Source organism: Curcuma longa, chromosome 17, assembly GCF_044706935.1.
Source record: "Curcuma longa cultivar G26 ecotype Majalengka, Jawa Barat chromosome 17, ITB_CL_G26_1.1, whole genome shotgun sequence".
Classification (NCBI taxonomy): domain Eukaryota; kingdom Viridiplantae; phylum Streptophyta; class Magnoliopsida; order Zingiberales; family Zingiberaceae; genus Curcuma; species Curcuma longa.
This window is the reverse complement of record NC_133877.1, coordinates 3,565,465-3,591,295: the sequence shown is the minus strand read 5'-3', so window position 1 is coordinate 3,591,295 and position 25,831 is coordinate 3,565,465. Positions and strand designations below refer to the sequence as shown.

Genomic DNA, 25,831 nt, shown 5'->3' with positions numbered 1-25,831 from the left:
CTTCCTCCAGCTTTTGTTCATGAGCAAACAACTTATGACCTACTGATCTGCCATTCTTACAAATTTTCTTTTTCATTAGAAATAGTTGCTTGAGCAACTGTCAACCAGCTAAACCGAGAATCGCAGGCTGATTCGATCGGATCAGAAAGAGCTTTCACTCCCATCAGCTGTGGTCCAAGAAAAAGGTGCTCATCTTAAGCTGGTCCTCTGGTAGATGATGAGTAACCATCAAGCCCAGTGACTGTCCTCTCACTCACCCTTTCCACTGCATTAGTTGTAGGGTACCTACCTCAAGGCCTGAGCAACGACCTCTTCAGCTGTACTAAATATGCTTCTCAGTTTGTATATTATTTCGGCTAAATACTGCGAATGGTCAAGCCATCAGTTAACGAACCGTTCGACGTAGATGATCTTTGGATTGAGCAAAGGGGTGGATCCTAATCTGGACCTAAAGCACACTTCAAAGAAGAGGTTAAACTGGTGCTGGAGAATCCCGACAGATCACTCCGACGTTCAAGTTAGGGTTCTGATGAGAATAGTATAAACGAAAGAGAAGATAGTACGAGCAGAATTTCTGAGATCCAACCTCGAGTATAGTGTGGGAGAGTCCTTTTATAACCTGCGTTGCGTTCCTCTATGTCGGGTGGGGTGATGTCTTCCTAACTGCCTGCAATTGCCTGTTGAGAAAGGGCATTCCCTCGGATAATCCTTTCCTTTTGGCTGTATGTGCAACAAAAATAGGCACTGGAGGGAATCAGGTCTGACAGCTTCACATTCCTCTTGGCTTTATGCGTAAAAGAGGAGGTATCGGAGGAAACCGCGTCTGGCAACTTGGTACGTCCTTTGTCCTGATGTGCAGAAGAAAGGGTATCAAGGGGGACCGAACTTGCAACTGCCATGGGCACATTCTCCTGCTGGTACATTCTCATATGGACGCTTGCTTGTAAGAACATTCTCCTTTGAGGAGCTATGTGACGTGCTAGCATGCTGAATGCCTGAGACGGGAACCCTGGATGAGGTGGCGCGGGGTGGAGTGGCTGAGAAGGGATGCCTGAGATAGCTGAGGTTGGGCATGTCCGAGACGGGCCAAGACAAGACGACTGGCCAAGACGAGTTTGGGCATGTCCAAGACGAGACGATTGGCCGAGACGAGACGATTGATCGAGATTAGATAAGGAATGTCCGAGATGAGATGGCTAGCCGAGATGAGATGATTGGTTGAGATGAGACGACTGGTCGAAACTAGATAAGGAATGTCCGAGATGAAATGACTGATCGAGACGAGACGACTGACCGAGACTAGATAAGGAATGTCCAAGACGAGATCACTGGCCGAGACGAGACGACTGATCAAGACTAGATAAGGAATGTCCGAGACGAGATGGCTGACCGTGACGAGATGACTAGCCAAGACTAGACAAGGAATGTCCGAGACGAGATGACTGGCCGAGACAAAACGACTGACCAATACTAGACGACTGACCGAGACTAGATAAAGAATGTCTGAGACGAGATGGTTGGTCGAGACGAGATGACTGGCTGAAACAAAATAAGGAATGCCCGAGACGAGATGACTGGCCGAGACGAGACGACTCACTGAGATGAGATGATTGACCGAGACTAGATAAGACATGTCCGAGGTGGGACTGAAGCGGCCTTGAGGGTCTGAAGGCCCAATAGGGTAGGCCAGGACTAAGCCCACGTGGCTCTCTCGATACGACCTGAGTCGGAGGGCTAGTTAACTCGATCTAGCAGAGTTGGGTTTGCGTTGACTAGCCTTGACACCTCATCTTAAATCTTGACCATCATTTAACTCTTGACTTTCGTCCTACAAGGATCACCTGATCTACATCACCCGCATCATATATAAATCACTTATTTATAATCACTAGCTAATTCCATCTACGACGATCGATGGATAAGACTTGATTTAAGAATAATTTCTTGAGCAGTCACTGTAATCTATATTTAAATCTATATCTCAGAACATCAAAATATGAACGACTACCTTCTCAAAGTATAGTAATTTATCTATTTGCTTATATGAGCGGCAGTTCAAATTGTATCCATCAATTGTGATTTAAATGAACACACAATTATTTTAACAGTTGATTTACTTGACATGTCGTATAAGAAAAGAATAATCTGATATTATATTATTATTATTATGTTATTATCATCCCCATACAATTGTGTGTGTGTGTCTTAAAGAATTTAGATGCAAATTTGGCGAAGACAAGTAATTAACTAGATTTTGTTTCACGTTGTTTTAGATTTCCAATCCATTGACTCAACCTGAAGATGCACCGGCATAAAAGAACACACAAACACTTTGAAAATGCTTCTACAAGAAAAGAAAGAAAAAACAAAAAAGCATACACATCTCCAATGTTTGAGCAATGTGGGAAACAAGAAATAGTGAAGGTTGCGTGCAAGTCAACAAGCTTGGTCAACTTGGCTTTCAATTCATGTGATCCTTAACTCCTGGTTGACTTTGAAGAAGAAGAAGAGGAAGGATAAAAGTTAGTGACTTGGCCGGTTCTTTAGATATTTGAATTAACGCAAGATGAAATTGCCCATGGTGTTGTTTTGAAGGTGAGGATGAAGAAATTCCTTGTCCGTACTGATATTCGTGATCGAAGGTTGAAGTTTTCAAGCCATAAAAGCACTTTTTATAAGAAATGCATGGTGTTAAAATGACGAATGAATGACATTAGCAAGAATATTATTATTTTCCATAAATATATATTCTCATTCACTTTTATTATTTAGTTTTTTTTTCAATTCAGTTTTCATTATTCAACTAAACATGTCGTTTTTCATCTTTATTTTCTTGGATATTATTATTATTATTATTATTATATGGAAAACCAGCTCATTGTTTTAATTAGCCGAAAACCGGTTACACAGCATGAACTTTGCATTCCATTTCATGGAATGGATGGAATGAGAAAAATAAGAACTGAAATGCCATGGCCGGTTAAACTCTCCTCGTTTCCGTTGACTCGTCTTTGTCAAACCAAAATTACAAGCTTCTCCCTCTTCGTCCTCCTCACCTACCTCCGCCGTCTTCTCTCTCTCTTTCTCTCCCGCGTAACTGTGGCATCGATTCTTCACTCTGTCTATATAAACCACACGAATCGATTCGCCTTGTGCAACGCAGCAATCTACCTTTCCGTTGATTGAATTCGCTCCTGCTGTCTTTTCTCTGTATTGATTGAAGTTGTGAGTTAGAATTTTGAGTGATGGGAAGCGTCGATGATCACCGGAAAACAGACGCCGACGAGATGGATGGCGTCGGCTTCAGTGGCCATCTGGGAAAGCGTGGCGGCGGCAGCAATCGCAAGAGCGCCCGCTTCAACCTCCCACCTTCTGCTGCCGCCGGCGACGACGAGGAGTACGTGGAGATCACCCTGGACCTGCGCGACGATGCAGTGGCGGTGCGCAGCGTCAAGCCGGCCGGAGGAGCTGAGGCAGCGGAGGAGCCGGAGGTTTCGCTGCTGGCGCGGAGGCTGGAGCGGCGCTCGTCCTCCTTCTCGTCGATCCGCTCCGCGTCGTCGCGGCTCCGGCAGGTGTCGCAGGAGCTCCTGCGGCTCGCGTCGCTGACCAAGTGCTCGCCGCAGGCGGGGCCCATCGACCGGTCAAAGTCAGCTGCGGCCCGCGCGCTGAAGCGGCTCAAGTTCATCACCAAGGCGACGGACGCCGCCGGGTGGCCCGCCGTCGAGAAGCGCTTCGACGGGCTCGCCGTGGACGGCCGGCTCCACCGCTCCCTCTTCGGGCAGTGCATCGGCATGAAGGAGTCGAACGAGTTCGCTAGCGAACTGTTCGACGCGCTGGCGAGGAGGCGAAGGATCGCCGGCGACGAGATCACCAAGGATGAGCTACAAGAGTTCTGGGATCAAGTCTCCGACCAGAGCTTCGACTCCCGGCTCCAAACCTTCTTCGACATGTACGATTTCTACGCATACTTCACAATTTAATAAAAACACCGAATCTTGCAACTCACTAACGTGACTTGCTCAAGCAGGTTGGACAAGGACTTGGACGGAAGGATAACAGAGGAAGAGGTCAAAGAGGTGATTAATTAACTCAAGATCTCTCTCTCTCTTCTCTCTCTCTGCGGATGATCAACTAAACTCACGAATTCGGATGATTCAACAGCTGATCTCGCTGAGCGCTTCGGCCAACAAGTTGTCGACGATCCAAGAACAGGCGGCGGAATACGCCGCCCTGATCATGGAGGAGTTGGACCCCGACAACCTCGGCTACATCGAGGTAAGCCATGCATTTCAATACATGAATTCGATTTAATTATGATTGATTTGGCTGACCAAGTGTTGAATGCAGATATATAATTTGGAGATGCTGCTGCTGCAAGTGCCGAGCGAATCGATGCAGATCGGGACGACGAACAGTCGGAACCTGAGCCAGCTGCTGAGCCAGAAGCTTCGGCTGGCGAAGGAAGAGAACCCGGTGCGGCGGTGGTACCAGCGGTTCCGGTACTTCATGGAGGACAACTGGCAGCGGGTATGGGTGATGGCGCTCTGGCTCTGCATCTGCGCCGTCCTCTTCACCTGGAAGTACGTGCAATACCGGCGGCGGGAGGTGTATCACATCATGGGCGCCTGCGTCTGCGTGGCGAAGGGCGGCGCTGAGACGCTCAAGTTCAACATGGCGCTCATCCTCCTCCCCGTCTGCCGCAACACCATAACCTGGCTCCGCACCAAGACCCGCCTCGGCCGCGTCCTACCCTTCGACGACAACCTCAACTTCCACAAGGTGATCGCCGTCGGCATCGCCGTGGGCGTCGGGCTGCACGCGGTCTCGCACCTGACGTGCGACTTCCCGAGGCTGCTCCACGCGAGCGACGAGGAGTATTATAGCTCGATGAAGAACTTCTTCGGCGACGAGCGGCCGGACGACTACTGGTGGTTCGTAAAGGGGAACGAAGGCTGGACGGGCATCGTCATAGTGGTGCTCATGGCCGTGGCCTTCACCTTGGCCACGCCTTACTTCCGACGAGGCCGCGCCCGCCTCCCCAAGCCCTTCAACCGCCTCACCGGCTACAACGCCTTCTGGTACTCTCACCACCTATTCGTCGTCGTCTACGCGCTCCTCCTCGTCCATGGCAACTTCCTCTACCTCACCAAGAAATGGTACAAGCGAACGGTGCGCACACTGAATCTAAGCAAGCATCTCTTCTTCCCTCATTTACTAACTCCGTTCCAAAAACCATCGTTGGTCGCAGACATGGATGTACCTGGCGATTCCATTGATCCTGTACGCGAGCGAACGCTTAATCAGGGTCTTCAGATCAAGCATCAGGGCGGTGAAGATACTGAAGGTGGCGGTGTACCCTGGCAATGTGTTGACCCTCCATGTTTCCAAGCCGCAAGGCTTCAGGTATAGAAGCGGGCAGTACATCTTCCTCAACTGCGCCGCCGTCTCCCCCTTCCAGTGGCATCCATTCTCCATCACCTCTGCTCCACAGGACGACTACATCAGCGTGCACATTCGAACGCTCGGCGACTGGACAAGGCAACTCAAGGCTGTCTTCTCGCAGGTCTGTGAATGTAATTAATCAATGCTTTCTTCGATTTACAGAGCTATAAATTGACGAGCTCTGTTTGCAATAATAATTGCGCAGGTTTGTCAGCCACCGACCGGAGGGAAGAGCGGGCTGCTGAGGGCGGACTACGATGACAGCAGCAGCAACGGACTCGCTCCAAGGTGAGTTGAGTATGTCGAAGAAGATCTGAAAAAGGGACGAACTTTGATGTTTTTGTGGCATCTTGTCGCGCAGCTTGCCGAGAGTGCTGATCGACGGGCCATACGGCGCGCCGGCGCAGGATTACAAGAAGTACAAAGTGGTGCTGCTGGTGGGGCTGGGCATCGGCGCCACCCCCTTCATCAGCATCGTCAAGGACATCGTCAACAACATGAAGGAGCTGGACTCGGTCGTGCCGGACGAAGAAGCCGGCGACCAGCCACAGTCGTCATCGGTGTCGTCGTCGTTCAAGACGCGGCGAGCGTACTTCTACTGGGTGACGCGGGAGCAGGGGTCGTTCGAGTGGTTCCGGGGGGTGATGAACGAGGTGGCGGAGACAGACAAGAAGCGCGTGATCGAGCTGCACAACTACTGCACCAGCGTGTACGAGGAGGGCGACGCCCGCTCCGCCCTCATCGCCATGCTGCAGTCGCTGCACCACGCCAAGAGCGGCGTCGACGTCGTCTCCGGCACCCGCGTCAAGTCCCACTTCGCCCGCCCCAACTGGCGCAACGTCTACAAGCGCATCGCCCTCAACCACCACGACGAGCGCATTGGTGTGTTCTACTGCGGAGCTCCGACGCTGACGAAGGAGCTGCGTCAGCTGGCGCAGGATTTCTCGCACAAGACCACCACAAAGTTCGAGTTCCACACAGAAAATTTCTGAAATTAATCACAATGGAATCTAAGCTGTCACCTAGCGATCCTTAATAACCAATTCAATCTTATCCAGGGCTTTGAATTAAATACAAACACCATTATATTGTTTAGTTGCAAGCTGACCACAATAATATTAATTTCTTATATAGTTTATAGTATACACATTTAAAGAGATGAGAGAATTGAGACTTTCAGTCTAAATTTGACCATTTTCATTTAAAACAAAATCCATGAAGCAATCAATGGTAGTATTATTGATGATGACGACGTGATGAATTTGACAATTTTACGCTTCTTGTGTTCGATTTTGACCAAATCACACCAAAATGATATTTTTAAATTATGTGTGTTTTTTTTCTTTTTTTAATCATTAAGTTCCTCCAGTGCAAAAATGATCCGTAAAGCAATTTAGCGGCGTGAATTTTAAATATAATAATGGGATATTTAATTTACTTCTATTTTCTGTAAAAAGTAGAATCCACCTCTCAGTAATTCCACACGATCGACCCTACGACTATTTGTGAGAAAGTAAATTGAGAAACTACAATTGATCACGACGGAGAAGGATATTGCTCGACTTCGCTGAAATTCGAATTCTTGCCATCTTCTGCAAGTCTATTCCGTCGTAACCAACTCAGCTATGTTCCGAGAGCGATATTTAATTTACTTCTAAAAAAATGTGAAGAAGGCCTTTAAATTGTACGAATTGATTGCAACAATGAAAAGTCGTACGAATTTATATATAAATTAGAGTATCTGTGCAAGATTGCGAATGGATATTAATGCTCATGGAATATGATTGAATTGATTACTACAAATTAGACTTATAAAAATAGATAAGAATTAAATCTCAACAAAATTGAAGTAATATTCTCTTCCAGTAATCAACTTCCTGATTTACTTCCTTAGATGATCGTGAAAGCAACCATAAGAAATAAAATTTCATCTTTTAAAGTGAATGGATGTTAATGCTCTTTGACTTATTTCACATATTAACAAGCCTCCAATTGAATTGGCTACTGTAAATATTACTACAATAAACAAGAGTTGAATCTCGTTAAAATAAAATAAAAATACTTTCTAGATAAATAGTCAATAAATTCGAACCATTCATGAATTCAAACTATTCAAAATTATTTAAAACTTGAATTTACAAAAAAACCAAACTTAAACTGAATTCGATTACACCCAGCCAAATAGAACTCTCCGAGGTGAGACTATTGGCATACAAAAAATTATCAATAATATTATCATATATAAAAATAAAAAAGAAGTAAATTTAAAGTCAATGAACCTAAAAAAAAACATTTTCGAAGTGATGCTATACGTGTCTAAATGTCCTGTCTAATTCAATGTAATTACGCAAGCTCGTTACAAAGTCTCACCTCCTAAAACAGTCACAAAGTCTCTCTTTCAATAAGAGAGATAAAGACAATACGAGGACTACAGAGGTAGTAGTAGAGGAAAACTTTTTAAGTTTTCTATATCGCAAGAAAACATACGACAAATTTCCAGACCTGTCCTCGAGTTCCATTGCATTTCTTAAATAGACCACCGTTTCAACTAAATATTTATTTACTCGGATCGTAGTAGAGCAGGATATGAACCATTGGCCTAACAAGGTTGAAAATAAGATAAAGTTTAACCTGTTTAGTATAGAAAGGAGCAATAGTTCGAGACTCACCGATTGGTTGATGATGATGCCCACTTGAGATCAGCATCGTCTCAGCTCTCAAATTTGATAATCGCGTTTTAACGGCAAGCTGAGCAAAACGAAATACAGATTTAGAACGGCATGCACTGCGCAAATTAATTTAGAACAGAAAGAATAGCCTGAAAAACTTTGGTGAGAAATAGGCACGTATCCAGAACATCATTATTGATGTACAGTGAAACATCCCAAACAGAAGCTTGTATATATGTTTCTTTCTGCAACAGCCAGAACAGGCAGAATCAATCCAGGTCATGATAAAGAAAACTGAGTTTTCATGAAGGCAGACCATCTTTGTCCCATTTGGGATCACTAGTCTTATTTCTTCTTCAGCTCTATGAAAGATTGTAGCACCTGCATTCACATTAGCTCATGAATGAAATTTACTTCTGAAAATAAATAAATAAAAGTTAGCAACTTAGCATGGGCTTTGGAGACTTTATAGATTTGACATGTTTTGGCAAGTCTAGCTCAATGTTAATCTGAGTTCAACTAAGCTATTAATTGTCCAAGCTAGTAGTGCGATCTCTTGATATTTATGGTGAGTGGATGTTGAGAATAAGTCTACACCTAACTGTTGATGAAAACTTTATTCAAAGGATAACAAAAAAGAGGTCTCCTTCGAGAAAGTTATATCGCTATAGATCTACAAAGAAAAGTTTTGAGGACACGAAAGTGCTCTAGTTAGAGACTCCTCCAATATTTAAGACTTTAAGTTGATGTAATAAAATGTTTCTGTCTGAGACTGTGGTCTGATAAATCAACAAAAGACGACTGTTGAGGAGACGAATTGTAGACTTTGTCAACGGACTAAGGACGAGGAAGATACTAAAATGTTTGCAACACTCAAGTAGAAGTTAAAATGGATACCGAGGGAGTTCAGCGTGGCCACTCTGACGCTCAAATTAACACAGGGATTGAGAGAAGATAAAAGTAATAGAATTATAGAAGACGAAATAGATGAATTTGTTCTTTTGCATACCTTCTTGTGCGTGGCTTTTCCAGAGTTTATATAGTTACCAAAAGAACATCTCCACGTCATGGAAGATCAGATCTGACACAACCGTTACTTGCTTCTTCACTTGTTGAATGCCACGTGTATGTAGGAAAGCATTTAGGAAACCAAGTTTGACAACTACATGATTGTTCCTCCGTCCAAACATGATATTGTGTTTGAAAATGGTAGATTACTCATAGAAAGTAGGTTGAAAGAGTTCTAAGAGTCTGGATCCTTTGAAGTCGAAATGATCGAGCTAAAAGGATCGAAGAGTACGAGTCTTTAAGAGTTGGGTGACTGAGTTGATAAAGTCGACAAGTCATAGTTCTTTAGAGTAGGATGGACCGAGCTAATGAAATCCAAGAATCTGAGTCCTCTGAAGTTAAGTGGACTAAATTGACGAAGTCAAAGAGTCAGAGTCCTCTAAAGTCGAGTGGACCGAATTGATGGAGTCGAGAAGTCGGAGTCCTCTAGAGTCGGTGGACCGAACTTATAAAATCGAAGAGTCCGAGTCCTTTAGAGTTAGATGGACCGAACTTATAGAGTCGACGAATCTAAATCCTTTGGAATTGGATGCACCGAGCTAGCGGAGGAATCAAGTTGTTGTTTTGACCTCCACGCTTAACTTTGACCGAACTTTTGACTTATCTTGTGATTCTCCCATCCACGGTATCATAAACATCTAAAGTATGCATGAGATCAAGATAGTTTAATGTCAAAGATATTGTTGGAAGTCATTTTGCCATATAAACAAAGAATCAATCACTGGTTTCTAATTCGTCACTTCCCCCGCGTCGTCGCACACGAAACCTATGGGGAGTGGGATAATGTACTTATGTACCTACCATGAGGAGGAAGAAAAAAGATATACATTTGTGCCCTCATGGTCCTCGAAGACCCTACTAAGGGAATGAGTAGGTATAATGACTCAAGGATCGAGTCGATGGCTTATTCGTCAAAGAAAAAGTAACATAATGTAAGGTATTCATACTATTATTGCTAATATACTCCATAAATTTTTTTAATACGGTGATTTTTTTTCTTCTTTGACATCTAATCTTAAAATTTCATATGTGTCTTTCATACTTGTTAATTCTTTTCTATGTTGCGCTTTCTAAAAACTTCAGAACAAACAAAAAGTTGCATTCACTAATGGGTGTTAATTGATAAACGGAGCATAAGCTAAGACCCTGTTTTAGGTTATAGATTCCAAAGATTGAATGAAAACAAAACAAAATCAAACTGTTTACATCTTTCTACGCCAATGATCAACAAGTTTAATTAATTTTCCATTCTATTTTAGGCGTACCAATTAAGAAAGATGATTGTTTAAATTCATCTCTTCAAGCATTCGTCCTTTATTTTTATTCGAGTAAGAAACAAGCAAAGTGATGATCCATGGATAAAAATAAAGACAGAAAAATCTTCATTCGACGCATCCTTTTTTATGGAATCAAAAAAATGTAATGGATCCGAGCCAAGGATGGAGATAGAAGCATAGCAATGTAGATAACTAACCCGACCACTCGTAGCAATACCCTTCTGGAGCTCCACGTTAAACCTGAGGGCACAAACAATAACAACGACGCCGCCCATGGCAAGGTGCCATTGATTCTCCACCTCCCGCCACCGTCGTGAGCAGTTGCTAGTACTTCAAGAACTAGGGCACGAGCAGGGGCCGTCGGCACTGAGGCTAAGTCTCATAATGGGCCGAAGCCTATAATAGGAAAGATTTTTTTACGAGTGGAAAAACACGTTCCGCCAATCACTTTTTTGGAAAAAATTTATTTTTCATAACAAATCATTTTCGCATTTATAGTGTAAATATTTAAAGCAAATAAGTGTAAAATCATTTTGGAAAAAAAAAACGCAGGAATTAGCTCGAATTTAGTTTTCCTGACTTGCACAAGTAACAAACAAAGTAGGACGCACAGCGAGTAGCTTCAGCTTGCAGCTATTTACATAACACAACGAAGTAGAGCTCACAGCGAATAACTTCTTATCTATTTACATATTCGACAGCGTTATTTAGTAGTTCAAGTTTGCGTGGAAATCGCGACTGGATCGACTCCAACCGTCTTCAGCGTCACCACATGCTCTTTCCTGCAGTCGATCCAGATCAAATCAAATCAACTATTCAATTCGACAAGACACTTCATTTTCTTTGCGTAAAAGAGGAGACGATTAGCTCACGCGTTGGTTTCTTCTCTGGTGGGATCGGATATACCGGCTCGGACGGCGTCGAAGTCTTGCAGTTGCGCCACCCGGCGGAAGATGGAGCCGGAGATGAAGCGCTCGGCCTTGGCGACGGCCCAGTCCGGGTCGACCACCTCCGGCAGCGTCTCCCGCTTCTTCTTGCTCACCAGCACGTTGGGCGCGTGGCGGAGCTGCTGCATCGCCATGTGGAGCCCCAGCGACGTCGACGTCGCGATCAGCCCCAGCGCCACGTACACCGGCACAAACTCCGCCTTTCTGGTCGCCCGATACCAACAGTTATTTCCGTTAAATTATATAAGCCGTTATGCTTTCACCGATAAATTGATACATCTGTTACCTTCGCTTGGACTCGGAGAAGACGAGGTGCTTGACGGACGGCGAGGCGACGGGGGGCAACTTCGACTGCGTCAAAGTGGTGAAGGGGCGAACGCCGGCGAGCGGGCGCAACAATCTTGCCAAAGCTTTTGAAGCCATGAGAGGACGAGCTGCGAGTGGATTGGGACTGTGTTCTTTGCTCGAGTACCGCCATGGCGCCATGGGGATGCAATATATCGGCAGGGGAAGCAGGTGACGACGTGGTGCGAGGTGGATCGATTGATGGGACAGGTGGAAGGCGCTAGAAGGACACGTGGAAAGCTGAGTGAAGAAGGTACTGGAAGTGGGGAGAAGGAGCCGGAAGGGTTTTTCACTGTTCGAAAGGTTCGGTGTGGGTCGACGCTAAAACTTTACTAGCAGTGAGGTGTCGTCTACTGCGGGCGTCGGCCCAAGCACTGGGTCTGCATGTAGCCTCCTTGAATAAGATCCCGTGCGAGGTCGCTCCACTGTAACCGCTCAACTCCGCCGCGCGGCACCGGCCTCCCAGAACCGCCGGGATCAGAGTAGTCAACGGCAGAGTAGAAGCAGAGCCTTACAGAGGGTGTAAGTATTGCTCGCTTGTTGCCTCCTGCAATGCCGGCTGAGGCCGAGTCTTGGAGGGGAGACGGCGGCGTTGTGCGGAGGAGGAAAGAGGAAGGCGCCGGGACTGGAGGTCCGGGTACAGGAGCGGTGTGAGGAAGGAGACCGGCGAGGAATCAGGGGCTGAAGGTCCGGGGACGGGGACGGGGACGGGGATGGCGTTCGGCCCGCCGCTCATTCTAAAAAAGGCCTAATAAAATAAAACGAGAAATCCAATGAAAAATATTAAAATCATGTTTCTTTGTGTTGATAAAAAAATATGATAGAATTTTTATTTTATCTTCAAATCTATATAAAAACTTTAGCACGTGACTAATCTAATCATTCATATAACATCTAAATTTTATGCGTAGCATATCATTAAAATAAAAGGATATCCTCTTTCATGATTTATTACAAAAACATTTTATTTAGAATTTGATTTTAAAAATATCTCTCTAACTAAATTTAATTAAAATGATATATTATAGTAATTTTGATAAAAATATTTTAGAGTGATATAGTTTTTCTTTAACGTTTGATTAGTTGTAAGAGTTTTGACCAAAGTTGTTTAAAAAAAACTTTTTTAATAATATGAATAATTAGAGATCATATTTAGTAAAAAAGTATATATTTATTTAGTAATTTTTTAATGAAGAAAATTCAATAAAAACAACGTTGAGATCATATTTATGAAATTTTTTTGTAATTTATAAGATAGATTTAGAAATTGCAAGTGTAAATAATCATTCTGCAAAAAAAAAAGTTAAAAATTTAGCAATTAAAAACAATTAAGTTTAAAAAACTTACAAAGTTAATTAACTTGGGGTCTTAACTGCATAAATCATAGGGAAATCGCGGTGAATCGATACTCCGCCTCTCGCGCTTGTTCTCCATTTTGGACTGACTTCCTAGGAACCGGAAACCCTAGGCATGGCGAAAGCCAGTAGATCGGGATCTTCTTTGCTCTTGCTCGTCGCCGCGATCCTCTTCGCTGCATTTTCAGCATCGCTGGCTGACTCTGATATCCCCTTCGTGGTCGCTCACAAGAAGGTGAGCCTTGCGCGGCTCAAATCTGGCATCGAACGTGTCTCCGTCTCGATAGACCTTTACAACGAAGGATCCTCGTGAGCTAATCTCGAAGATCTACATGTTTTTTTTTCTATGTTTTGTAAAATTGTGATGTTAACATTAATCTTCTGATCTAATGGGATATTATTCATCATGTTTCAGATCTTCCTTAACAATTTTCCATCCGATGCTTCTACTTATCAATGTGATCTCTTATTTTTCCTTCAAAATTTGTTCGATAATCTTTGATTGCGTTATACTGTAATTTCATCTACTTTTTTTTTTGAATGCTACCTTAGCTTAGAATGAAAAATGTCACTTCCCTGTGCCTATTGCCTCCAAATCTGCTGATAATAATGATTATAGAGGCTAGGGATTCATCCAAATTTAAGCCTCATGGCCCAATTTCAAATTTGTAACGCCATGAGTGTGGATCTTCACTTCCTAAGAGCTTACGTTGTGTTTTTATTGTGGAAAAGTTAGGCAATATATGCCCATGATGATTAATTTAGTAATTATCCAAATAGACCTGCACTAGAAGTCTATAACCAATGGAAATTTGTTCATTCATTCACTATTTTCTAATGTGTACATTTGCTATATTGTTCTACTATTGTCTTTATATCCTGTCTAAAATTTCTCTAGTATAATGTTTGTCAATCGAAAACATCACAGAACTGCTTACGATGTGAGCCTGAGAGATGATAGTTGGTCTCAAGATAAATTTGATCTCGTCTCTAGCAGTCCATCAAATACGTGGGAGAGGATTGATGCGTGAGTAAATCTATGAAACCTTGTTGATCATAAATCCAATATCCTATCTGATAAAATGATTTTCTTTTTGTTACTTTTAGTGGCACCTCTGCTTCTCACTCTTTTGTTCTGGAGTCCAAATCAAAGGGCGTATTCTATGGTTCTCCTGCTGTTATCAGATTCCGGGTTCCTACAAAGGCTGTCCTACAGGTATTTTCTCCTTCATGCTGTTTAGAATGGAACTCAACTAAAGTTTTGGAGTGATACATTATGAATCCTTGCTGTAATTTCTTTGGCTCCTTGTTCAAAGCATCGGGCATAGAATGTTTATACGAAAATGATTCACATGATGGCATGTATTTAGTAATTTATACTAAACTATTTGAACGAAAAAGTTATTCTGTCAGAGTTAATGGCTCGAACATCTTGGCCGCTAAAACTTGTTAGGATGCTTAAAAATTTTGGTACTTGTTTATGAACCTCAGCCATTTTGCTGCAGGAACAATGAATGAGAATAATTACCCATATGATTTCTTAAAGTACAGTAGGTTATATACTGGGTTTGTTTCTTCCGATATCACCTTTCAATTTGCATTAGCAAGTGAAATGTGCCCTTGCATAATTTGGATTCCAAACATTCATGATATGTGAACTATCTACTGATATTCACTAGAAATATTTTCATTATTGGTTCGACTTGTATTCCACAAAAAGTGGACCTACCCGTATAGGCATGAATCTACTAGGACTTCTTATTGAACGACAAGGAAAGCACAGTTATTGTATTATCAATTCCTAAATTCTAGTTACGTCCTTAAAAGTTTTTTTTATCTACTTCAATGGCTGAATGGTGTAGCTTGTTCGCCTAATGTAGGAAGCGTATTCGACCCCAATTCTGCCTATAGATGTTCTCGTTGACAAGCCCCCTGAAAAGAAATTTCAATGGGTGAGTTGCTTCGCGAGCCAATTTTGTCATTATTATTTAGTTCTTTCTACCTTATAACATCTAATGTGCAATTTCAACTTCCATGTACTGACACAATTGATCTCACTCAATCTGATCCAACTACCACTTCAGGCTAAGGTGAGTCTCACGATATCTTATTCTTCATTGCAGTTCTTTTTTTTTTTTTTTTTTTTCTGTTTGACCTATTTGCGTAATATGCAGAGGCTAGCAGCTAAATACGGCTCCTTGGTGTCTGTTCTGTCGCTTGTTGGATCGTTCATCTATCTAGTCGCAACTCCATCAAGGGCTGCAAAGGCAAGTAAGAAGAAGCGTTGACACCCAATCTTCTGTGGAGATTTCACTGGCTGAGTTTTTACTTCTCTTCAATGCACCATCAGTTTCTGTCGCAAGAACTAACAGGGAACTTGCTCTTCCTAGAGGACTATTTATTTCATAGCACCAAACTTTAAACTAACTGTTGAATTCTGGATGAAATAATTTTGTTTTTCTCTTGTGGAAAACCCTGTATCAACTTTTGTTATTACTGACTGCTTGGTGCTGACAAGGACCATGTTGGATCCAGCTAGATTTTTTTTTTTCCTACTTGCAAAAACCTGCTCAGAATGTAGATAGGCAGATAATCGGTGTTAATTTGTTTCTTAATTACATCTACTTTTTTTTTTTAGATTCCCTCTTATAGTCAAAATATTCTTTTTAACATGCTCTTATATCTTAATTTTTAACATTCAGCCTGCAATATATTTAAATTTAAAACCTATTCAAAACTAAAATGAAGGGTATTTTAGGAGAAAAATGATTTGGTAAAAAAGACTGCGTGTCTTGGTAAAAATCTCAATCATTGAGACGCGCCCAGACTGTGTGATGAACTGTCTTCTGTTGGGTTGTGGATCTGCACCCAGTGGCTTTTCCTACTGAGCCAGATTCCTTTGTCTTAAATTGTTTTTTATAAATATATATCTATATATACTTGCTCTTTGCAATTTATCCTTGATTTTTGTAATTCTTTTTTTTTGTTAATGTATTTATCTTCATTAAGCACTATTAAAAACATAATCAACTACCATACATGCAATTCAAGAATACAATTTAAGAAAAATGAAAGCAAAACTAACTCATAATCCCGCTATCACTCGGCTGTATGTCCCTGCGCGCAGGCGGCCGGCGGATTGGCAGCGAGTGCAGGAACAAAAGCCGACGCCCAAAATATCGAATCAAGATCTCTCATCCTCACTGATCGCAAGTTCCTCCGTCGACGCCGACGAAACTATCGCCACCACTCTACCGAAAGAATATGAGAAAGGGGAAAATGGAAGCTACCGCTGTTGACACGCATCATTCTCAGAGGCAGTTGCCGAGGTGGATGAGGGCGGCGCCACACTTGGAGCAGGCGGGAGTGCCCTTGGGGACCATCAAGTACATGAAGCAGCCGCTGCAACCGGCGGCGACGAGGGTTCGCCTGTCGTCTCCGGTAGAGGAAGGGTCGGAGGAGCCGGCTGTACTGTAGTCATCTTCTTCCTCGTCGCTCGTGTCTATGCCGCTGCCGGTACCATAGGCTTCGTCTTCGTCGGGGTCGGCTGTGTCGGCGATGCCATTGTCGTCGTCTTCCTCCTCTTCGCATCCCTCTTTGCCGCTTCCGGTACCGGAGGCCTCGTCTCCGTCGGTGTAGTAATAGCTCGATGAATATGTCGAAGCAGTGGCTGCGGAGCGAGGGTCCGCGGTGGTCCTCTCGCCGGTCTCCCAGTTGATGTAGTGGATTTCCCCCGTCTTCATGATGGAAACAGCGAATCAGTTAACAAAATAAAAAAAAAGAGCATTTACACATTTGAATTGGAAATTAAAGAGAAAAACAAGGAGAAGCAATCGCAGAAGCTCATCGTCGATCAGAACTCGGTATTCTTCACTGGGAAGATAAAGGAAGCATTTTGACACCAAAATGGGTTTCAACATCGCACTTTGAAATCGACGCCAAAGCATTCAGAGCATTTAGATCAAGCAACGGCGACGAGAAGAATCGGAGGGAGGAGGAAGGAAGGAAAGAGAAACAGATCGCACCTGAATGTCGAGCCGCTGCTCCCAGCAGAAGGGAAGGGGTATCTCCGAGTTCAACTCCACCGTGATCCTCCCGGCGCTCGCATCGGGGATGCTGGTCGGCGGCGACGGAGTCGGACGGTGTTCGCCCAGAGAGCAGCTCCGTAGCGATGCGGCGATCTGGTCGATATAAGGGAAATCCATTGCCACAGGCGAAGCCTGGAAAAGGTAGGAGACGGAGAGCGCGAACGCTCGAGGGAAGCGAGGGAGGGAATGCAGTTATAACGAGAGGGGCTCTGGTGGAGGAGAAGAAGAGGAAGACGATGAGTGGGAGTGGCAGCTTCTTTCTTTCTTTCTCTAACAAGATTAAAAAAAAAAAATTGAATGAAAAATGCTTCTACAAGTAAACTTTTTCTATTATAAAACACTTTTTAAACTAAAATTAAAATACTTATTTTTAAAGTATGTTTTAAATTATTTTATTTATTAATGGAGATGTGATTATTTTGATAATAAAATGAAACGAAATGTCACTCTGAATCCATCCGTTATTTCCAGATCCGACGGTTCTAGTCTCCCCAACGGCATATTCGCATCTATAGAAAGGTAACCCTAGCGCGATGCTTCAAGCGGATTCTGATCTGCTCCGATTGCGTTTCGCTTCATCGCTGCTGCGCCACCGCCCTCCGCCTGCCAGGTACTGAGCGTTCGATCGGTCGCCCTGATCCTCCCTTTACCCTAGATCGATCGGTCGCCCTGATGCGCCTCTTCTTCAGTGTGTTGTTTGATCCATTAAACATTTTCTGTCCATTGCATCAGCGATCATGTCGGACGAGGAGCATCACTTCGAGTCGAAGGCTGACGCCGGGGCTTCCAAGACTTATCCACAGCAGGCTGGGACGATCCGGAAGAACGGATACATCGTCATCAAGGGCAGGCCCTGCAAGGTTTTTGGTTTGCCCGCTCCACCCATTTATGTTTCTTCGATTATTGATGCGCTTTCTTCTTCTTCTTGTGTGTGTTAGTTGCCTAGCTTATGTTAATTCACCTTACTTGTTGAAACCATTTCCCGTGTATGTCCTTCCAACTATGTTGGATTCTTTGGTTTGATCGAGATTTGCTGTGATAATTGTTTGGCGCGTTGACTGAGTTGTCACGTATTTTGTGGTTTGATCCATCTCATTTTGAGGGAATGAGGGTGATCTAAACTATGGGTCTGTGATTAAATAAACTGCACTCTCTTATTTATTGTTATTGTTTTTTGTTACTCTGCACTGTAGTGATGGTCTTTGCTTGTCACTAATAATTCCATTGGATGGTTCATCTATATGAGAGTTTCTCAAGGCTCTTCCTATTTCTCAGTGGAGTAAGCTATACTTTTACAATGGACACACCGCCACAGGGGCAATATAAACTGGAAATTTGGGAGTTATTGACTGGAAAATGTTCAAGGGACAATATAAACTGGAAACTAGGAGTTATTGACTTTGATGTGTTATTTTTAAGCTAATGGATGAAAATAAACATTTAAAAATTTTGGAGGTTACTTTTCCTCTTATTGCATACATGGGACTTTGGTTTCTAACTCCATAAGTAGTGTGCTAATACCTATCATGATATCCTTTTTGGTTAATTTTATTTGGAAATTTTTAAAGCAATTTGGAATGCACATTTTCTTGTGCATGATATGCGATATTAATTCCTCATATGCACAGCTTTTTTGTTTCAATGTTTTTAAGCACTACAGCTTTGATTTTGTATTTTAGGTTGTTGAGGTTTCAACGAGCAAGACTGGAAAGCATGGTCATGCAAAGTGTCACTTTGTTGCAATAGACATCTTCAATGCCAAGAAGCTTGAGGATATTGTGCCATCCTCACATAATTGTGATGTGTGTTTACAAACTTATCATGCAGAAAAGTAGATTTTTTTTGTACATGTATCTTCGATATTTAAATTTGTTCAATCTGTATACAGGTACCTCATGTTAATCGCACAGACTACCAGTTGATTGACATCTCTGAGGATGGCTTTGTATGGTTTATATTTTTTTTATTGTCAATATGCTGTTTTCTTGTAATTTGATATTTAATGTGCTCTTTAAATTTGACAACTCATTCTAATTAACACATGCATTTGTTAGGTGAGCCTTTTGACTGAAAATGGAAATACCAAAGATGATCTGAGGCTCCCAACAGATGAAAATTTGCTTACTCAGGTTTGGCAAAGTGGATATAAGATTTACTTTTGTATATGTTCTGCATCATACTTATGCCTACATGCTGAAGTCTTCATTTGTTGGTTAACTTGAGATTTACCCAATTCTTCTATATCAACAATGTGTAAGATATTTTGTATCGCTTCTATGTTGATTTTTTTGTCAGTATATTCAAATTCAGGTAGGCTTATTGCTTTACCTATGTTTTTTCCCTGTATTTTCAAAATTATTTATTGAAGAAAAAAGTTCATCCTGTGCCAATTTAACCCAATTAACATTGCAGATCAAAGATGGTTTCGGGGAGGGAAAAGACCTAGTTGTCTCGGTGATGTCTGCAATGGGTGAAGAGCAGATTTGTGCCCTCAAGGACATTGGCCCCAAGTAGCTCTGTAGCTGCCGTCATCTGTCATGAATCTTCATGCAAAAACATATTTATAGTGAGTGCTTATTCTTCACATTCGAAATACTTCCAAGGGATTTTTCCTATGATTGATCATTGGGGCTATTATGCAGTATATTTCGATCCTATACTGCCCCAAGTAGCTGCCCTCTTTTATTATGAATCTTCATGCATAAGATGTTTATTGTAAGTGTTTATTCTTCAATCTTGAACTACTATTCGAATGGGTTTTTTTTGATCGATCACTTGCAATCTGTGTGATTCTTGTTTTTAAAGATAGTTACCACTATGTGGATTTAAGGGTTCTCTTTGATTTTTTACCTTTATTCTTCACATTTAAAATACTACTTTTTGAATGGTTTCTTCCTTGATTAAACCAATGTCATTTGTTGTTGAGTTTCTGGGGATTTTTTATGCTTGTTCTTCCCTCGAAATATTTCTGTTCCTGTACTGGATTATTCGAAGTCCTTGTTAAGTGTTGTAGGAATTTGTACAGGTGTAACTACATGTAGATACGCATTCGAACTGTTCAAAAACAAATGAAGAACCCATTAGAAATGTAAATTATCCAAATAACGCAAACTAATCAATACTTTGATGAATAGTCATGGGGGGAGAGTGGTTTCAATTTTACAAGCAATACAACATAACATACGAGGCGATGAGCATACAAGACACTCCAAGGAGCTGCAGTTGTTGCCTAGTGATCGCATTGAGAGAAACCTATAGATGAATGAGGAGGTGTGGTAGAGCGTATCTGAGATCAACTCATATCCCACGGCCACTTCGACCAGCCAATCCCACCAGAACCCCTTGCATATCTGCCGTGATGCCGCGCTGGACACTCTCCATGTAGTTCGAAAGCGGCCTCCTTTTCGCCTCCGCAAGTGAAACCCTAATTAGACCAATCCAACTAGAAAGAAACATCTTCTAATCTGGCACTATGCTGAAGAACCACGAACCTCTATGGATCTGAGGTACTGGTATATATCCGATGCATAAGGAGTAGCCATCTGGGGATCATCGCGCTGAGAGCTCTCATCGGCCGAAGATGCCGGGCGGTGCTTTGCCTTCTTCCTCTCGGTATTTGGTATAGGATTTGAAGGAGAGACGGAATTGTCGGAGGCGGAGATCTGGGCGTTGGTATTGGCGAATGACCGGAGCTCGCCGAGGGCGACGTGGTTTCTCTTGGTCGGGGACCGCTTAGAGACAGGGGCGGATGCAGCGATGACCGAGGCAGAATCAGCTCTCTCGGCCGCCGCCTGGGTAAGGCGCGGGTTTATTTGCTCCTCCGGCATCGATAGAAATAGCTAGACAATTGTGGAAGAAAGGCACCTGTTATGGTCGTGGTGGACCGGCCTTGAAGAGTCAGGTACGGGTTTAACCTAAAGTAGATGACTCGGCACCGTGCCCGACTCTCGAGTAGGCCTATTATATTCAAGGGTCAATCTGAGTCAGTTCTCGACTCGTGAGTCCTTTTCTTATGAGCCGAGTCGCTCTTCATCCGGACGCGGTTCGAATATGGAATGCAAAACCGACTCCTTGGTGCCCAATGCATAGCTCCGAGCTGAACCCTCATTCGAGTCGCATCCCACGGAGCCAATCTCTCATGAAATCGACTCCTCAATGTCCAATGTATAGATCCGAGCCGAATCCTCATTCGAGTCACCTCACGGGCTGATTTCTCCTGTGAACTTGCAGCCTCCCAGTCGGCTCGGCTACCTCACCCTCATTCGGACTCGGCTAAGGTTCATACCGAATGATCATCACGGTGCTCGACTTCGTCACTCTCATCATTTCTTCTGACAGTCCTATACTCCGCAATTATGGTTGTCGTCCTGACATCCACATGCGAAATGACCCTACGAACGTATGTCAACGATGAGATTTGCAATCTGATCATTCCATATCTCCTTGACAAGATAATAACTAACGATGGGACAACTGCCTTAATTAAGATGGGATGTGACTTTCCCCTTTCCCATATATAAAGACCACTCCCCCTTTCTCCTAGGTACGCGCACGCGCACGCGATAATCATCCATTCTCTTCTTCTGCTTACTCTTCCTATTCGCTGACTTAAGTTTCGGAGTGGTCGCGCCTGAGTACCTCTGGCATTCCTGCTCACGATTGTTTTGCTTGCAGGACCCAGAGATCCTGCACCCTTAATTCGTCTCCAGTGAGAAAATTGGGTCGGTGACACGTCCCGGAGTTGTTCTCAACCGGAACAGCACCAATTTCGATAGAATTCGAAACCCGAATGAGAGGGGAAAAAATCGGTTGAACTTTTTTTTTAGAACAAATTTTAGAAAAAAGGAAACAAACTATTTGGATTATGAAATTTAAGGATTTTTTTTTTGACGATTAATGCAATTTTCTCTTAAAAAAAAACTTTATTCACAATATTTATATGGGATTTTGAAGAATAGTTTTTCTTTGTTTCTTAAAGTGGTTATGAAACTATTTCTTGTAGTTGCCATTTTCAAATTTTTATAATTGAGTTTATGAAATTATTATAATTGGATGACATTAGATAATTTTATATGGACAATAAATAAATTAATTAATATCCTATTCAATTTAACAGATGAAGTTCATTAAATTCAGCACAAAGACAAACTTGAATGTAAATATCTAACATGACCATTTTTGCATATATATACAAAAACTAGGCACCTTTCCGTGCACAATTTGCACCCTTATTAAAACTAATAACCAATCTAGACACAACTTGAACTGAATGGCACATGAATGCTTGATCTTACTTCCTCGCTAGAATTTTCTTGAACCAATAAGCTGAATTCTTTGGGAATCGCTTCTTGTTCTTGAAATCTACATATACTATACCAAATCTTGATGTATACCCCAGCTTCCATTCGAAGTTGTCGAGAAGTGACCAAGCAAAATATCCTATAACTGTTGCGCCATCATCCATAGCCCTTTTCAAGTTGGTAATGTAACTCTTGTAATAGTTAATTCTCGTTGTATCTTGCAAGGCTTCTGGAAGAGTGGCATTTCCAGGCTGATCCATTCCTGTATGATCGTCTACGATAAGATATGTCTAACAATAAAAAATATATATATATCAGACGAGAATCGTTACCATTCTCTGCTAAAATGATGACAGGATTGCCATAATTTTCCTTCACATATGTCACGGCTTTGTAGATTCCCCACGGAACTATGTAGAGCCAATACGAGTTGGCCTAAAATATCATTTGATTAAAACTTTTAGATTCAAGTTGGTTTGATTGTACAATTCTAACGTAAAAGACATGCAACCAAATTCAACAATGACAAAGTTTAGCAAAATAATAGATTTACCTGGGGACCAATCGGCACACCGTCTCGATCGACTGCAAGATAATAAGGAAACAAATAATATTAGTATAACATAAAGTATATCAATTGAACCATTATTCAAAAAGTCAGAGAAAAGCTAACATTTGTACTCCACATGCCAATCATCTTGATAGCTAACAGGTTTTGGATCAACTGCTCCAGGATCCTTCATATAAAAGGATGTGTATTGATTGACCCCAACATAATCATATGAACCTTTCACCAAATTCACTTGTTCATCAGTAAATTTAGGGAGTCTTTCTTTGACAATGTCTTGAACTGATTCTGGATAGTGTCCATATGTTAAAGGGTGAAGGAACCTACAAAGAAGCATCATTGCTCAACTATTCCCCATGAAAAAAAATGGCAAATAGAAACATAAAAAATTTGAATGGAAAAATAGTGCACTGTTTTCTTAATCAAATAAGGCCTTACCATCCAATGTGAAAATCTCTAGCTCTTTGAGCTGCGGCTTTGTCTTGTGCCGAGTAACTATAAGGTTCATACCAAACAAAATCCAAAAGGATTCCGACTTTGCCTTTTTGTTCTTCCTGAATAGAGTATATACAACAAGAAACATATCTCGATGAGAAATCATAGTAAGTTTAAATTGGACATTTTTAATAGCTGTCCATTTTATTCTATGTACTGAATTAAACCAAATCAATGAAGAACAATTTACTTGATACTTTTCACGGTATCTTTTCACTGCAGCTGCATGAGATAAGATCAAATTATGCGCTACAATATAAGGCTCAATGGTTGAGTTTCCGCCAGCCTCACAGGTGCTACATCTCCCTGGGGCATGAATACCATTATCATAACCAAGGGCCGCCACACATCTAGGCTCATTAAAGGTGAACCAATTCTTAACTCTATCGCCAAATCTCTCAAAACAAAAATCAGCATAGTCTGCAAATGCATCCCTAAAAGAATACCAAATAATCAATAAATATTGCAAAATCATTTGGTCCAAATATTAATGAATATAATTTTTACAGTTTACAACTTGTAAAACTTACACTATCTTTGGACTTAACCAACCCAAGTACTCTTCATGAAGTGCCAAAGGAAGATCATAGTGATAAAGATTTGCATACGGAGTAATGCCTGATCATACCAAATTTTTTAAAGATATATATGAAAAATATTAATATTGAACAATTTATCAAAATTAGAAGATAAAAAGACAATATTGCTCTGTGCTAAATTTAGAAACTAATGTACCTTGTTGTATCAAGTAATCGATTAACCTATCGTAATAATCTACGCCTTCCCAATTGATTTCACCCGTTCCATCTACAAGGCAAAAATTAATATCAAAATTGTACATAATTTAAAACTATAAATTTAAGTGAATATACGACAATAAATAAAATATATAGATTTTCATTACTTGGAAATATTCTACTCCATGAAATTGAGAACCGATAAGCATCAAAATTGAAGTCCTTCATGATGTCAACATCTTCCTGCACGATCATTTGATCATAAATCCATTAATGTTTCATTAAATTCTATATTACAAATAGACACAAGGGACCCAAGTATAACAAGCAGGAAATAGACAAAAGGGCATACTTTAGTTCAATTATGACATATCAGTCAACATAAAAAAGCAAGAAAAGAAAAAAACACGCGAAAGAGACATGCCCCATAACCTATGCACATCAACCTTTATTATTTTTTTGAGAACACATTATGAATAGAATCTCCACATTTAATTAGTCAAAAAAGCAACAGCAGGTACTTGAGCAAATGAGCACAAAGCAATTACAAGAGAGCAATCAATCCTTGCCATCCTTTTTAAGATCTTTGTCTGCTACAGAATGTAAATAAATTGCCATCCATTCTGAAGATCAAAGATACAACTGCTAGATCGCACATAGTATAGTTTAATAAAATGTTTCCCCTTTTCTACTGTTGTTTCAGTATTTTGTAAGCAATAAAACAATTATAATTAACAGGGAAAAAAAAGGATGAATACTTGTGGAAGATAAGAGAAAGGATAAACCTTGTAGTGATGGTACTCATCAACTGTAACATCGGCAGTAGCATTGCCAGCGATCATATCTGCATTCACCAACAAAACGAACACCTCGACATTCACTCACAATAATCAGAGAGGGATCTGAAGCGTCACAAGCAAATACAGTTTTAAGATCGCTTAATTACCTGGGATTCTAACGAATGCATCCCAAATGCTGGGTCCTCTTCCTCCTTGAAGCGCCATCCCTTCGACTTGATAAGCAGATGCCGCTGTCCCGAACACGAATCCCTCCGGGAACGCCTCGCGACTGAGACCGCGATCGGCATTTGAGGCTTGATTGAGCTCGAAAGAGAGCAAAAGGAGGAGGAGGAAGAAGAACAAGGAGCATGTGTTCGATCCCATTTTCTTGTGCCGGAAGAAACGACGAAAAACAAACACAGAGGTGCTGTGCTTATATAGCAGTGCAGTACAATGGATCGGATCGGAGGCAAGGATGACAGATAATAATTTCAAGATATTTTTTATGAAATGAAATGAAATGAAATGAGATTTGAATTAATCAACGCCAACGGATAAAGTTTAATAAAGCAGTAAAACTAGTTTAGAGCAGATTTTGCGGAGGATATTTCGTAAACCGGACAATAATGCTGTACTTCCATCACGAAACACGAGAATGAACACCACTCTGATCTTCCCCGCATCCTCACCCTCCACGTGCTGAAATCTCCGCCTCGCGATTCGTGCAAAATCGAACCAACTCGAACCAGGAAAACGACGGC

General features: G+C 41.9%; 6 protein-coding genes, 1 long non-coding RNA gene and 1 pseudogene across 7 annotated transcripts; 3 read left to right on the top strand and 5 right to left on the bottom strand.

Annotated features, from left to right (window-relative positions):
• Positions 1 to 3,245: 3,245 nt before the first annotated feature.
• Positions 3,246 to 6,496, top strand: LOC141848438 (respiratory burst oxidase homolog protein C-like). The gene is made up of 7 exons (XM_074736466.1): positions 3,246 to 3,949; positions 4,028 to 4,076; positions 4,162 to 4,275; positions 4,348 to 5,169; positions 5,249 to 5,563; positions 5,648 to 5,730; positions 5,804 to 6,496. Exons 1-7 carry the CDS (start codon positions 3,246 to 3,248, stop codon positions 6,432 to 6,434), a joined length of 2,718 nt encoding a protein of 905 aa, XP_074592567.1. The 3' UTR covers positions 6,435 to 6,496.
• A 1,274-nt stretch (positions 6,497 to 7,770) lies between these two features.
• On the bottom strand, positions 7,771 to 10,786 carry LOC141811580 (uncharacterized). Its single transcript, XR_012600179.1, has 4 exons — positions 10,654 to 10,786; positions 8,289 to 8,492; positions 8,112 to 8,190; positions 7,771 to 8,041 (listed from the first exon to the last, which is right to left on the bottom strand). It is a non-coding gene; the product is annotated as an uncharacterized LOC141811580 (long non-coding RNA).
• Positions 10,787 to 10,962: 176 nt separating this feature from the next.
• On the bottom strand, positions 10,963 to 11,849 carry LOC141812004 (uncharacterized). The gene is made up of 3 exons (XM_074700092.1): positions 11,690 to 11,849; positions 11,329 to 11,607; positions 10,963 to 11,238 (listed from the first exon to the last, which is right to left on the bottom strand). The coding sequence occupies exons 1-3, from the start codon at positions 11,824 to 11,826 to the stop codon at positions 11,172 to 11,174; spliced, it is 483 nt and encodes a 160-aa protein (XP_074556193.1). The 5' UTR covers positions 11,827 to 11,849; the 3' UTR covers positions 10,963 to 11,171.
• Positions 11,850 to 13,170: 1,321 nt separating this feature from the next.
• On the top strand, positions 13,171 to 15,693 carry LOC141811579 (uncharacterized). Its single transcript, XM_074699600.1, has 5 exons — positions 13,171 to 13,412; positions 14,032 to 14,130; positions 14,211 to 14,319; positions 14,984 to 15,193; positions 15,278 to 15,693. Exons 1-4 carry the CDS (start codon positions 13,219 to 13,221, stop codon positions 15,110 to 15,112), a joined length of 531 nt encoding a protein of 176 aa, XP_074555701.1. The 5' UTR covers positions 13,171 to 13,218; the 3' UTR covers positions 15,113 to 15,193; positions 15,278 to 15,693.
• Positions 15,694 to 16,414: 721 nt separating this feature from the next.
• LOC141848240 (protein CURLY FLAG LEAF 1-like) lies at positions 16,415 to 17,308 on the bottom strand. Its single transcript, XM_074736298.1, has 2 exons — positions 17,129 to 17,308; positions 16,415 to 16,840 (listed from the first exon to the last, which is right to left on the bottom strand). The coding sequence occupies exons 1-2, from the start codon at positions 17,306 to 17,308 to the stop codon at positions 16,415 to 16,417; spliced, it is 606 nt and encodes a 201-aa protein (XP_074592399.1).
• A 323-nt stretch (positions 17,309 to 17,631) lies between these two features.
• Positions 17,632 to 19,786, top strand: LOC141848542 (eukaryotic translation initiation factor 5A-2-like; annotated as a pseudogene).
• An 875-nt stretch (positions 19,787 to 20,661) lies between these two features.
• Positions 20,662 to 21,018, bottom strand: LOC141811539 (cyclin-A3-2-like). The gene has a single exon (XM_074699563.1). The coding sequence runs from the start codon at positions 21,016 to 21,018 to the stop codon at positions 20,662 to 20,664; it is 357 nt and encodes a 118-aa protein (XP_074555664.1).
• Positions 21,019 to 22,305: 1,287 nt separating this feature from the next.
• LOC141848535 (beta-glucosidase 26-like) lies at positions 22,306 to 25,454 on the bottom strand. The gene is made up of 11 exons (XM_074736576.1): positions 25,238 to 25,454; positions 25,077 to 25,135; positions 24,459 to 24,534; positions 24,290 to 24,361; positions 24,085 to 24,172; positions 23,745 to 23,988; positions 23,498 to 23,613; positions 23,165 to 23,382; positions 23,045 to 23,076; positions 22,824 to 22,926; positions 22,306 to 22,753 (listed from the first exon to the last, which is right to left on the bottom strand). The coding sequence occupies exons 1-11, from the start codon at positions 25,452 to 25,454 to the stop codon at positions 22,482 to 22,484; spliced, it is 1,497 nt and encodes a 498-aa protein (XP_074592677.1). The 3' UTR covers positions 22,306 to 22,481.
• Positions 25,455 to 25,831: the final 377 nt, after the last annotated feature.